Source organism: Galeopterus variegatus, unplaced genomic scaffold, assembly GCF_000696425.1.
Source record: "Galeopterus variegatus unplaced genomic scaffold, G_variegatus-3.0.2 Scaffold327, whole genome shotgun sequence".
Classification (NCBI taxonomy): Eukaryota; Metazoa; Chordata; class Mammalia; order Dermoptera; family Cynocephalidae; genus Galeopterus; species Galeopterus variegatus.
Genome location: NW_007726438.1, coordinates 408420 through 422591, shown reverse-complemented (window position 1 = coordinate 422591; position 14172 = coordinate 408420). Strand labels below are relative to the sequence as shown.

Sequence of the window (14172 nt, the reverse complement as noted above, 5' to 3'; positions counted from 1 at the left end):
CCACCTGCAGCCTAATGACATTCCTGTATGTATGGAGATTCAAGGATTTGGGGTTTCCCCAAGAGATATATTATTTTTTATTTTGAAAAGACAATCAAATATTTAGCACATAAATTTCTTACCAAGTTCCACATCCAATGAAATACAGCCACTTTCTCTCCCTGTGGAGCAGATGGTGTGTTGTAGAAGAGCACTCAAGGGGGCCTTGGAAATAGACGCACATCGGCCACCAGGTACTTACATCATCTCAGTCAAGTCACTTCACATCTGGTCTCAGCTTTGTCATCTACAAAATGAAGGAGTTGGACTGTGGAGTTGGACTCCCTCCAAAGCAACTATTCCATGGTGTTAAGGTGCTCAGTTGCTCCCTGAGGTATCCACATCCTGACTATTGGTGCTGGATCAGAAAGGAAAACGTGACTCCTCTGCCTGGAATGAACAGCTAGTTACACAGATGGCCTCTGCAGGCTGTGGAGGGGCCAACACTTGACCCTTACCATAGACCCTGTTGGGGTATAAAAGACCACGAAAGAACTCTGCCAGCAACACATCCTAAAAGGAGTTCAATGTGGCATTGACATTGTGGAAGTTGGTGATTCTCCTCCTGTGAGGTTTTATTTTATGCTAATATTCCAAATTAACTGAGCCTCTCAGGTATTTTTGACATTCAGTCTATCATTCACTTATTCATTTAATAACAAATTCAAACTTCCTGTTTGACATCTGTGTGCCAGACATATTGCTGAATGCTGAAGACATAATGGTGAACAGACCATTGAAGTCCTCGCCCTCACAGCACCTGCAGTCTAGGGGGATATAGACAAGTGAAAAGTCACGGTGAGAGATGTACAGGGCATATGTGGGCCCACAGGAGGGATATGAGCTGAGACCAGATGGAAGAGAATGGGAGAGTTTGACAGAGGTGATGAATGTGTTTTAGACAGATAGCACGCGTGATGGTTACAAGTGGGTTTCTTGCAAAACTAAAGAAGCTTGAGGCCAGGGGTTCATCAGTAAGCTGGCTCTTTGATAAAAGGAAAAAAATATTTAGCAATCATTGCTTTTGAGTCAGTACTGCCAGTTCCAGAACACTGCTAAGATTTGAGCTCCTTATTAGGACAAACCCCNGGCATATGTGGGCCCACAGGAGGGATATGAGCTGAGACCAGATGGAAGAGAATGGGAGAGTCTGACAGAGGTGATGAACGTGTTTTAGACAGATAGCACGCGTGATGGTTACAAGTGGGTTTCTTGCAAAACTAAAGAAGCTTGAGTCCAGGGGTTCATCAGTAAGCTGGCTCTTTGATAAAAGGAAAAAAATATTTAGCAATCATTGCTTTTTAGTCAGTACTGCCAGTTCCAGAACACTGCTAAGATTTGAGCTCCTTATTAGGACAAACCCCCTCAAAGTGTCTTAATAGGTTTCTCCCAGAAGCAGGCTCTGAGACATGAATTTGCATAAAGGTAGTTTATTTGGGAAGGGCAAGAAAAATCCATAGAGGGTGGGGAAGCAAGCTGTGAAAGGGAAGAAAGCTAATAAGAGGTATTTTCAAGCCAACTACCATTATATGTAACTAGATCTTAATCCCACTTAAACAATCTAAGAATTAATATGGTAGCAACCCGAGAAGAAAGAGAGCTGGGGTTTTTATACACCAACTCTTGTCAGTCATTGGCTGAGGCTGCTCCTGGGTGTGTTATTTCCGATACATTTGACCTTCCCTGATGGGCAGAATAACCTTCCATTGCTCTGGAGAAAGCTGTAAAGCCAAAAAGTGCAGACTCTTGCAGTCAGAAGTCAGCCAGCCAGACCTGGGGGATATGGACAGAGCAGCAACAGCATCTGCTACAAAATACCCTGGGCCTAATTCTGTATTTGTAATTTGCATTGTTTTTCTTAAATTGGGCCCTAAATTTTTTATTAATTTTAGACTTCGCAAAACCTGAAACCATCCATAGTGATAGCCCTTACTTATTGAAAGTGAAGCATGTATGGGAAATTCAAAGAAATTATTAAGCCCATATCAGAGTTGGAGAAAGGAAGGGAGCAAGAGATAAAGCTAGAAAAGTAAGCCAAGGCCATGTGAAAGGTGTACTTTGGATTGAATGCCCCCTCAAACTCATTGAAACTTAATCCCCACTGTGACAGTGTTAAAAGGGTAGGAAACCCTATCACGGTAATTGAAAGGGAGAACCTTAAAGAGGTGATTAGATTGTGAAGACTGTCCTTGTGAATTGATTCATCCATCCACTCATGGAGTAATGGGCATAGTTCTGATGGCTTTAAAGGAGAACAACTGAGAAACTTAGCTGTCTCTCACTCAACCTTTCTTGCCGTGTGATACCCTGCTTTGCTGTGAAGAAACCAGCGAGAACAAGACCCTTACCAGATGTGTTCCCTGGACTTTGGACTTCCCAGCCTCTGAAGCTATAAGAAATAAATTCTACGTTTTTATGAATTACCCAGTTGCAGGTATTCTGTTATAAGCAACAGAAATGGACTAATACAAGGTGTTATGTTAAACTGGGCTTTTCTAAGTTTGGCTGAAATTTTTTGGTCTCTGAAGAACTCACCTGGGCTTCTCATGGCTTCTCATTTCTGGGACAGGCTGAAAAAGCAACCTCTTTTTGGGATGGACTCTTCCCATGATGAAGAGCAAGTGAATAAAAACTTGTAAGCAGGGCCAGCCCGGTGGCGCACTGCTACAGTGTGCCGCTTGGGAAGCGCGGCGGCGCTCCCGNAAAAAAAAAAAAACTTGTAAGCAAGTTTCCTTACAAACTTGAAGTATGCTATGATACTGAAAAGCCAAGGCTCCTAAATGTTGGACAGTAAGACTAAAAGATACAGTGGAGAATACTAGCTTTTAAATTAAGATCTGTCTGAACTACACTGGGTAAGGAAGAGCAAACTATATTCTCTCTGAAACCCCATTTTCCCCATGTAAAGCCCAAATCAGATCCTAGGACACAATTTTGGGGGTTTGGGGGAGACTCGCTGAAGTACGTTTTGTGGACTGTTTTTCAGAACATTGTGACTAGCCAGAGCCCATTATTCTCTATGAGAAGAGGTTGAATTCATGGGAAATTACTTATATACCCAGAACAGAAGAGAAGGAATAGAGATATTGTAGGAATTCAGTTTGTTCATTTACAGCTCTCCAGACTTAAATGATTTTATTCTGTGTAGAGTTCAGTTATTTATGTGTAAAATATAAAATATCAAAAACTCTTTTTACATCCCTCTGCCCCATCCCAACTCTTTTGCAAGGCCTCACTTTCATGTTTGAAAGGAGCTGAAATGGGGGTAATTTATGTTTCCTCCCTTCTCTCTTTTGAGATTATAAATAAATATTGAGAGAAGGTTTGGGGTTTTTTGTATATTTCGTTTTGTTTTGTTTTGTTTTAGCTAAATAGTAACTAAATAACAGATTTTTTAGTAACTGTGATCTGGTACTGGTAAGGTCTGAGTTAACTGCCATCTGCAGAGTAACCATGGTGACCAGCATATGGCTTCTGATTCCATTAATCTTGTTGAGATTAATGGTAAATCCCTAAGGATCTTTTGCAGCAAGTCAGAAATAAATCATCTTTTCAGGTGTATATTATTTGGTGATAGCCACTCTCTTTAAATGTGTATCTCTACCCAACAAAGAAATTAGTCCCTCAATTGAGCTGATTGGAAACGTCCCCCAAATAAGAAATTTTACAAAATACAGCAAATGGCCAGAAAAGTAAATACATATAAATGCCACATGAAAGGAGGATTTATTCAACAAACGTGTCACATTCCTGATAGACATACGAGAGTAAGGCCATTTATTCCCAGTAAAAAATTTGCTTGTTTAGAAGAACTAAGCCTGGAGATATGAACTGGAGACAAAATTTGAGATTCTTTAATGAAAAAATTCCAATTATTGTTTAGAGTATAGGAATTAGAAAGGATGAATGGAGCTCGATTTGTGAAGAGGAACAGCTGGCTGCCCAAGCTGAGACTAATAATGTGCTCTATTTGTAAAAAGATGTTTTCGAGTTAAAAATGTGGCCCTGCTTAGATCAGAATTTTCCTACAACAGCCCCAAAGTAGAAAATGTGGTAGCCTCATTTTACAGATGAAGATACTGACGCTACAGAATTCCGAATGACTTCCCCATTCTCACTATTGGAGCTTTCTCTTAAACTGGCTGAATAAATTGTTGCGATTCTGAGTTGGAAGGGATGGAAACTGGATTGCTATCTCAACATTCTTCTGACCTTAATTCATATTGCAGTGTAGATGAAATATGCACAGCCCTGGGTCTTTCTCAACTCGTGGGCTTATACTTCCTTATCTCCAAATTTTCCAGAGTTAAGGAAATATTCTGGGCCCTTATTTCGACCTTCTTCATGTATGATCTTCACACATTTAAAAAAACAAAACAAAACAGGAACACAGTAACATTTTACAGAATCTAAGATGAACAATTTTTCATATTTTAACGTCTCCAACATTGGGAAGTGTCTTATCATCAGCGGTTTATTATAATCACTATGTAGCAGCACCAAACATGGATTTCATTGCCAGCATACACATTAACTTGGTCATAGCTGCTTACACTGGCATTGCCTCCATTGAGTTAGGCAATTATTGGTACATGGGCAGAAATTTATTGTGTATGCAGAAAGGGGTCTACATTTAATACTAGTGATATGAATACTTATTTTGGAGTAATGACCATTATTTCATATTTTTTCACAAAGCAACAACTTCATGCTCTACAGGACCTAAGAAGGGAAGATATCCACAATTAGCTAAAGTATTTTAATTTTTATCATTGACACAGGCATGACATGGTTAACTGTACTAAGCAAACATGCACTAAGCAAAACAACCAAAAGCAAAAGAAAATTTTTTAAATTGCTAAATCCTTCAGAATACATGAAAGAAATTTCAAAGCAACAAGAAGCTAAAGTGACTGACAATTGTGCTGAGCAGGACTATTGTTAAAGTACTATGACATAGTTTAATTTGCTATAACTTTTCATTCTTGGCTGTAGTAAAATATGTTTTAACTTATGATTTATGGCATCTTAGATTCTATGACATGTTGTAATCCAGATCCAACCAGCATTGTTCTGACCCCTCTTACTGTGTCTGCAGCTATCTTCCCTGCTGGGCTGATGGAGAACACCATCAGGAAGCCCAGGGCATTCAAAACCAAGACCAGACATTGAATATTTGCTATACTGATTTTGATCATGAAATTAACTCACTCTGAAGGCAAATCAATCTTTTGTTCATCTCAACACAAATGTGCCAGACCACAATTTTTATTTCATTACAAAGAAAATTGGTCTAAGCTTTCAAGATAATGTTCTTTATAATTCCCTGGTAATTGTAAAAATACTCATTTTACATTATTTTCTTGGCAATTTAAAACATTGGAGATTACATTAAAATATTTTTTATATAAGAACAAATAGGAAGGGGGATGGTTCTAATATAGTTATGGCCAAAAAAAAAAAAAAATAGATGTTAAGATGTTCTTTTCATATATTATAAATTTTTAGAGACCAGGAAATGTTGTGTATGCATCAATGTATAATCCATTGCAGTAGCAAAGACCCCATGGGTTATTATGTCAGCAGAACTGAGATACTCAGATGTGTTTGATGGTAGAAGCAAGCATTCCATCAACTTGGTTAAAGGATACAGATCAGCCAGTGGATGCTGAGTTATGTACCTTCCTGACTGTTGCTTTGACCCCCATGGATTTATCACCCCTCTTCTCCTGGGTGACAGAGCCATAAAGGATTACTCGAAGCCTATCTCTTCTGAGCAGTGAGAAGCCCCAAAGTGGTTAATCTCCCCCAGAACCCTCAAGCGAGTGGCATTCCTTCCATTTGGGAAATTAACCCCAAATGGGGTTCTCTTCCTGCATTTATTCTCCAGACCAAGAAGTTACAGGAAGAGACATAGGTGGGATTTTTGCTAAGTACCGTTTTACAAGTTTAACAAGAGAAGCTGGTAACATTCTGTAAAAACAAGTCAGATGACATTCCCTTAGACAATTAAGTGATCTGCCAACAAAAGCTTGATCTAGCAAACATTCCTTCTCCCTACAGCAGCTTCCCAGTAACTTTACATATCAATCAGTAAACAGTCTGTCTTTGAGCCAGCAACCTTGCTATGTTACAAATCTTTATTTTACACCAGAGACTTTATAGCCTGAGGAAAATTTCCTGTCCTTTGCATGGTCAATATTTGAAACTGCAAGGCTTTGGAAAACCAGGCCCTGTGAAGTACATTTGCTTTATGAATCCTCTACACCTGATCCTCGTAAATGTATACCCTGGGTTGAGTTTATACAGTCAGGGATGCAGTAGGATGAGTTTTCCAGGCCAGATGAGTGCCAGATTTCCTCAAGTGAGAGTTTGTCCTCAGGAAACTCAAGAAGTTGTGTCATTTGCATCCTGGCCCCAACTCCTTCCTTACACAATTATGACACTCTCCTGTGAACTCCATGTCACTAATAGCACTCTGGGCATCTGATTTCCAGCTGTACTACCAGGAACTTTCTCCATTAACATGAGGATTCTCTACCTAGAGCCTTTATAAGCATAGGCCACGCGTTGGATTACAAGACTTATAGTAGTATGGGGATAATTTTTAAAAAATTAAAAAATACATAAGGAAATTCAATGAGATTTGAGATCCTTTAAAAGGAACTTTGGACTTCCTTTGTAAAAACATATTGGCATTTAAGATTTAAGATTTGTCCAGATGTGGGATATTTTTTACACCTTAATTCATTATGAATTCATCATGTTTCATATACCCCACATGTAAGATGTGGTAAGAAAAAAGCATACAGTTTAAATTTTCTGACTTTATTTCTCCTGTTTATGGATACATGCCAAATCTTACTGTTGCTAAAATATATATATATTATTAACTTAGCCATCAGAATTAGAAAGGTCATACACCCCAGCTTTTTCTGACAAAATATGCTGTGCCTCTGGGATGTCTAGGTAGAATCAAGAGTATATCTCACCAGAGATTTTAATCTCATTTGAAAACTTGCACTTGGTTCAGGGGAATACTCTGGAACAAAACCCTATCTGCCTCTTAGCTCTTTCCTTTGTTCTCAGGAGGGAGACACAATGATCACATGTCATTAAAAGCTCTCCTGCTGTAGTTTAAAGCTATTTACTTTTTACTCTCTGTTCAAGTTGAGAAAAGCTAATCTCTGTTTTATATTCAGTAATTCTAAAAGACTTGACAATTAGTAAGACCATTCCCAAGCTTCCCTTTTCAGNGTTCAAGTTGAGAAAAGCTAATCTCTGTTTTATATTCAGTAATTCTAAAAGACTTGACAATTGTTAGTAAGACCATTCCCAAGCTTCCCTTTTCAAGTTCAAGTTGAGAAAAGCTAATCTCTGTTTTATATTCAGTAATTCTAAAAGACTTGACAATTAGTAAGACCATTCCCAAGCTTCCCTTTTCAACACTTTACAAATCTGTTTCTTCAAACTTTATTTGTTTAGCTTTTCAACATTTCAGTATCTCTCTCCTGGCCACCCACTGGGCAATATCTTTTCCACCCATCTGAGCCTGTTGTCAGATAAGAACATGGCCAATATAAAGGGAGGATTAGAGAACATGACTTCCTCTCTGAATGACAATAAATGCACTAGAATTTCACTTCTCAAACTTTTAATGAGTAATATGGAAACATGTTTAAAAGCACAGGCTTGAGAGCCATACTGCCTGAGTGAGATTCCCAGACCTGTCACTTTACCAGCTGAGTGATTTTGGGCAAATCATTTATCCTCTCTATGCCTCATTTATCTCAACTGTAAAATGGGGATAATAATATCCCCCTTGAGTTACTCTAAGGATTAAATTAAGGTAACATATGTAAGGCATTTAGAACAGTACTTGAAAATGTTAACTATTATAATTATTATCTAAGTTTCAAAATCAAATGTTGGTTATTTGCATTATGATTCACACTAGAAGCTTATTCTGAATTGAAGATATCCTGTTTGTAGTAACTTAAAACACCAGCCTGTTGTATTGCAATTTTGATAGTAATCAACTTGGCATTTTTCTCTTAAAAATGTAAGGCATGAGTATATTAGTTCTTATGATTCCTTTTTTTGAAATTATTATCCACAGATTTCCTAAGCTCCAATTACCTTAGCTCTTTAAGATGTTACTGTGACAAGGGAAAATGATGTTTTTGTGTGATGGACTGGCAATAGGGTGACCAACCATTTTGGTTTGTCTAGGACTTAGGAGTTTCTCAGGACATATAACTTTTACTGCTAAAACTGGGAAAGTCTTGGCAAACCTGGATGGTCGGCCACCCTAGCTATAAAGGTATTACAAAAGACAGAAGTAGAAGAGAGAAAGGAAGTAGCAGGAATAGTATTAATTTTGACAAATAAAAAGAATTTTAGTACAGCACCACTGTTCTCTTGATTTTTGACTCATGTAATCTCTGATGAATTTCTGAAGGGTGAAATTGCACTGTACTAATTAATTCTAAATGTCAAGAATTTGGCCTTCGTTTTTTTGTTATTATCATCATCTGTGAGATATATTTTTTCTCTTCCATTGTATGCTGTTCTGCATTCTTCTGATCATTTTGTGCTTGTTCTTTTTCTTTTAGGTCAACTCAAATCAAAACCTACTCTTGGGATAATGCCCAGGTTATCCTGGTTGGCAACAAATGCGACATGGAAGACGAGCGGGTCATCTCAACCGAGAGAGGCCAACGCCTAGGAGAACAGCTTGGTGAGAAACAAATTAGCAAATTAATGAGAAAGAGAGCTTGATGATTATTTTTAACAATGTACAGAGTCGCATGTACAGTCCCATTGCCAGGGTGGGGTTAATGAAAAGTTTCTCAACCTGACAGTGGAAAACAACACATCCTCATAAGCAGTCACTGCATTTCCTCCCACTTCATGTGGCTTCATTTGAATTCAAGCACAACTTATAGAAGCAAAAATGATGCCCAGAATTTTGGTCTTAGTACAAGGTGTTCAAATTCTTATTGCACAAGAAACACAGACTATGCCTTGACCACTATTTCTTTGTTTTTTCTCTATACACAATATCTTTCATTCAGTGAGTATTTTATTGTGTGATTACCATTGTTCTCAAGTGTCCATTGGAAGATGGTAATGGCACAGAATAGGTCACATCCTACATGCTGGTTCTAGGGCCACGACTGATAAACTATATTACTGTTACAAATCTCTTTGAGACTCAATCTCTTCATCTCTCAAGAATGAGTATCATAATCCATGCCTACTTAACCAAGGCCTTGTAGATAAGATTGAATGAGATAATAAATATGACAGAGCTTTAGAAATGGCAAGGCCATAACAAACACAAAACACTGTATCTAAAGAGAAAAATGCCATAGCGACTAGGGTAGAGTTTCTGTGCAAAGGGATTGATGATTGATTGATTGATTGACTCAAGAACTTTTTACTGAGCACCTATTACATGTCAAACATCATGGGGAATACAAAAGAAGTATGATCCACAGTCCCTGGGCTCAAGTTGCTTTCCATCAAGTGGGGAGACTAGAGATACACACAAGAAGGTAGAGGTAACAGGACAACAAAAACAGGCCAATGAGATGATGAGCTAGAAAGCAGATGTGAAAAGGAAAGCAAAAGGGAGAGGAAAGTAGACACAGGGATGGAGAAAATATTGCCAGAAGGAGGTATGGGAGTGCAGCGGGATAGCAGGCAGACAAAGAGCAGTGCAGGGAAGACACCTGGACAGATAATGTGTGGAAATGAGCAGGACCACCAGGAAGAGGTGAGTGGTGGGAGGAGATGGAGATTGCATGTGTTCAATGGCAAGATACAGCTTGAATGTACCCTAAAGGACAGTGGAATGTAAAAACTACAAAGAGGAGAGGGACATCATGAGGAAAAGACATGGAGGAGGGTGGATATTGAGATGAACATTAGTTGAGAGGACGGTGAATGGAACCTAGCATAGAGTTGTGGATGTGAGTTGTAGATTGGGGGGAAGGATTCCAACCCTAGAGGTAAAGGAGTTAGAATTTTTGTTTGATTTTTCATTTTTTCTTTAGACAACAGGGAACATTGACGGATTGTTTGCAGAGAAGAACCTTCCAACCTTTTTGGCCTGGACTTTTGTGAGAAATACATTCAATCTAACAACCCAGGGCATACATATGTAAAGAGAGAGAATTACACATAAGTTTCACAAAACACATTTTAGCTTTACTAAATGAGATTCCACACTATTTTCTATCTTAACCTCTTTCTTCTTTTTAATGATGGTCTCAGTCCACTAGTTGATCCCCCACCTCAGTAATAAATTCCAACCCATAATTTGAAAAAAACTGCTATGAAGGGGGTGATTTGGGATTAATCTGCTGGTGGTGTACAGCATGGATTGGAGAAGCAGGGACCCTCTCCATGGGTCACTGTCCCTTGGCAAACCTCATAACTGAACTAGGTATAGTCCACTCTGAAAGCTTGACCGTGAGATTCATGAGCTCATTAGACTAAAAGTTATCACTGAGTGACCACAAGAACCCTTCCACCAAGCATTCTTAGAGCTACCCATGAACTGATATCTGGTCTCACTGTGGCTACTCTTGAGCCTTTCTTTTCTCTGTCATAGAGCTTCTCCCCAGTCTATCAATTTAACGATGGTTTAAGAACAGCCTGAAAAACTTGGCAATCTTTTTTAGTCCTGTTAGTATCTCAGGAAAACGGGAATGGAGAACAGTAAATCCCCAAGAAAAGAGAGAAAGAAAACTGGGAGATGGTTGGCAGGATGGCTTCCTAAGACCATCTCTTCTTTCCCACCCTGGAAATATTTTCTTGACCACCCAGATGTATGCCATGTAGGGGAAGAAACTGCTACACAGGCTGTCCTTATAAATAAACCCGAACACTAGTTCAAAGAAAATATGTAAGAGCCAAGAATTGTATAATGTCATTGATACAAAAGAGCCGGGTGGGGGCCGGCCCGGTGGCGCACTGCTACAGTGCGCCGCTTGGGAGCGCGGTGGCGCTCCCGCCGAGGGTTCGGATCCCACATATGGACCGGTTCCCGCTCACTGGCTGAGCGAGGTGCGGTGCAGCGCTGAGGGTTGCGGTCCTGTTGCTGGTCCCGGTCCGGTGCGGGTGCGACACTGAGGGTTGCGATCCGTTGCCGGACACGAAAAAAAAAAAAAAAAGACAAAAGAGCCGGGTGAATGGCTAAATTTATTTACTACTCTAATAAATTACTTGGGTATTGAGAAGATCAGATTATGGATCAGATTTCTTGGGTAATGATAATGATGGAAATGCATCAAAAAGGTGACTTTCCTTAGAACTCCATTGACTGGCACACTCTATTTCCATCCAGTACACAGATGTTGGAAAGTTCCTGAAATTGTGAGGCAGAAATGTTTTATGTTCCTGTGCAAGTTCTCCTAATGTCTTCTAATTGATTTTTTTGTTGTCTTTTAATAAAACCCAGCAGTTGTCATAGCAACCGACACATGCATTCTTGGAGAGTCATTTACCTCCTTTAATGTGGTTTGTTCTCCTCATGACTACACACGCTTCTGCAAATGATCATGAGAGTTCATTTGTATGGAACAAAAACATTCTTACAATCTAAATTTAAAGGTTTTAAAGGTCTTTGCTTTATTTTTTAAAATTACTGGTAACATCCCATTCTCCAGAATAACTTCATGTAGATGCAGAGGTTAGGCATTGTTTTTTAAAGGTCATTACCATATCCTGGCAGGTAGCTCAAAATAACTGCTTTATCGATCTGGTTACAATTAGTTCACCATTGTGGATGGTTATATTCATGTAACATTTGCTCATCTTAGTGAGAGTACTTAATGGAACCAAGCTGTAGTTTGTCAAACATTTACTAAGTGCTTATAATATGCCACGTGCTGGAAATGCAATGACAAATAACCCTTCTAGGAACGAACATGATAGGACCTTAGATAAGACTATGACAGTGAGCATTTTTCTGGCCTTCCCTTTCCTGGCCATTTTGTTTCCTTTGGCCCTGTTGAGCACCTCCTCCTAGTTGCACTCTGCCACCCTGGCTTTTATGAGCAGGTGCTCTCTGTTCTCCTGCTCCCTCTCTGCTCATGTGTTCTATTTCCTTGGTAGACTCCTCCTCCTCTTTCTGTCTCTCACACTCAGGCTTTCTATGCTTGGCCCACCACTCCTCTCTCTACACCCTCCCTTGGATATTCCCATCCACTCCAAGGTTTTAAACTACAGACTAATGACTGCCAAATCATGTCCCAGCCCTAACCTCACAGTGGAGCACAGGCTCCTGTGTCCCCCTGCCAGCTGTGTATATCCAGTCCTTCTGATTTAGGGTAATTTTCTAGTCATGTGCAGCTGAATCAGCCAGGGTTCCTTTTCTCCCATTCAACCCCAACTTGGACCTGCTGCATCAGAGTTTTTGAAGTTGAACCTTAGGGATTTATATTTTTAACAAATCCCTTTGTGACTTTTATACAGGACTAAATTAGGAGTATTTAGATGGGGTAGGGAATTGTTGCCAAAGCTGAACATGATCTATAGCTGGTATTATTACTACCATGCATGTTTTTAACATTGCATGTGCCTCTAACAATATATAAGAATGTTTTGTGGTTTTAGTTTATATAAAATTTATAATATGGCAATTGTATATATGTACAATCTCACGATTTAAGTTTTAAATGTGAAACTATTAAATGTTAGATAATAAAAAAATGGGAGATATAATTGAAGATATAAGTTTTCCTAGAATAGGAGTAATTTAACTGGGAATAAGAACAAAGAAATTTATGGAGGGGAAGAGATTTATATTGCCTTGGAATTATAGGTAGAAGAATACTTGAACCATTTTTATGTGTTCTTAAAGGCAGAAAGTGCAGAAACTTCGAGGTTTCCCAAAAATGTAGTCAGAGAAACAAAGACTAAAGATAACTTAAAATTGCTTCTGGAGAGAAGTAATTATTTTTTTATTAACAGCTTGTAAGGAGCCAGTTTTGAAGTGTTTTTAATTTGCATTAATATTTTTTTCCAGAAGCAAATAACAGATAATATTCTCAATTACTTTGCAATCAGACAAAGTGTTATGGTATCATGTGGATATATGACTGAATTCCAGACCCATTCTCTGTGTCCATCCATCCTGTCCAGAACAAAGATCTTGTGAGGATTTCATATTTAAAAAAAAAAAATTATTGAATCATATTGATTGTACATATTTATGGGGTGCAGTGTTATATTTCAATACCTGTATACAATGTGTGATGATCTGTTCAGGGAAATTAGCATATTCATCATTGTAAAACTTAATCATTCCTTTGCGATGTGCACATTTGACCTCTTCTAGTCGTTTGGTAACATGCAGTAAATCATTGTTAATTATAGATTCCTGGGTCAGCTGCACACTAATACAACTAATTTTCTTATCTATCCTATCTAACTGCAATTGTGTGTCCATTAACCAGCCCCTCACTGTTCCCTCCCCCCTTCCCACCTCTAGTAACCACAGTTCTTCTCTCTTTAACAATCCATGAGGATTTCTGACAACCACAAAATACTCTTAACACTTTGCCATCTTTCAAGCTATACAATTTGTTTCCCCTTCTTTTCCCATTTAATGACTTTTTTGTTTTGATTACTCGTCTGACAAATACTTACTAAACACCTATAATGATACTGGCAGTCTTAAAACATGTATCTTCCCTCTTGTGGGGCTTAAAGTGTGGTTGATATATCAGAAAATACACTAAAATATCATGAATATATATACTAAACAGGGCTGAAAAACATCCATATGTGTAGCTTGAAGGATGAAGGAGGGGCATGGAGGTCTGTGAGGGGTACATGCTTCTGTTTTAGGCATGAGAAGACTGACAAAAAGACACATTCTATGTCTATGAACTCTAAAACTTATTGATTTGATAAATTGTGACTTAATTAAACAGTTCCTTCAAGGGAATAGTCTCTTGAAGTAGAAAGAGGTGAATTTAAGACAAATGAAAAAGGATACTCTTTCACATAACAAAAAATATACTAAATAGAACCAGCTACCTCTGGAGGTGGGACGTGGTACAGGCCGGATATATAATTGCTTCCCAAAAGGTTTAGATAAATCAAGGCAGGCAGATC

General features: G+C 38.7%; 1 protein-coding gene across 2 annotated transcripts in view; it reads left to right on the top strand.

The window, feature by feature from the left end:
- RAB3C (RAB3C, member RAS oncogene family) overlaps positions 1 to 14172 on the top strand; it is a 246562-nt gene that overhangs the window by 206442 nt on the left and 25948 nt on the right. For both annotated transcript variants that reach the window (XM_008567538.1, XM_008567539.1), the window contains exon 4: positions 8655 to 8779. In XM_008567538.1, the coding sequence (XP_008565760.1) occupies positions 8655 to 8779 (125 nt within the window). The remainder of the gene's footprint in view (positions 1 to 8654; positions 8780 to 14172) is intronic.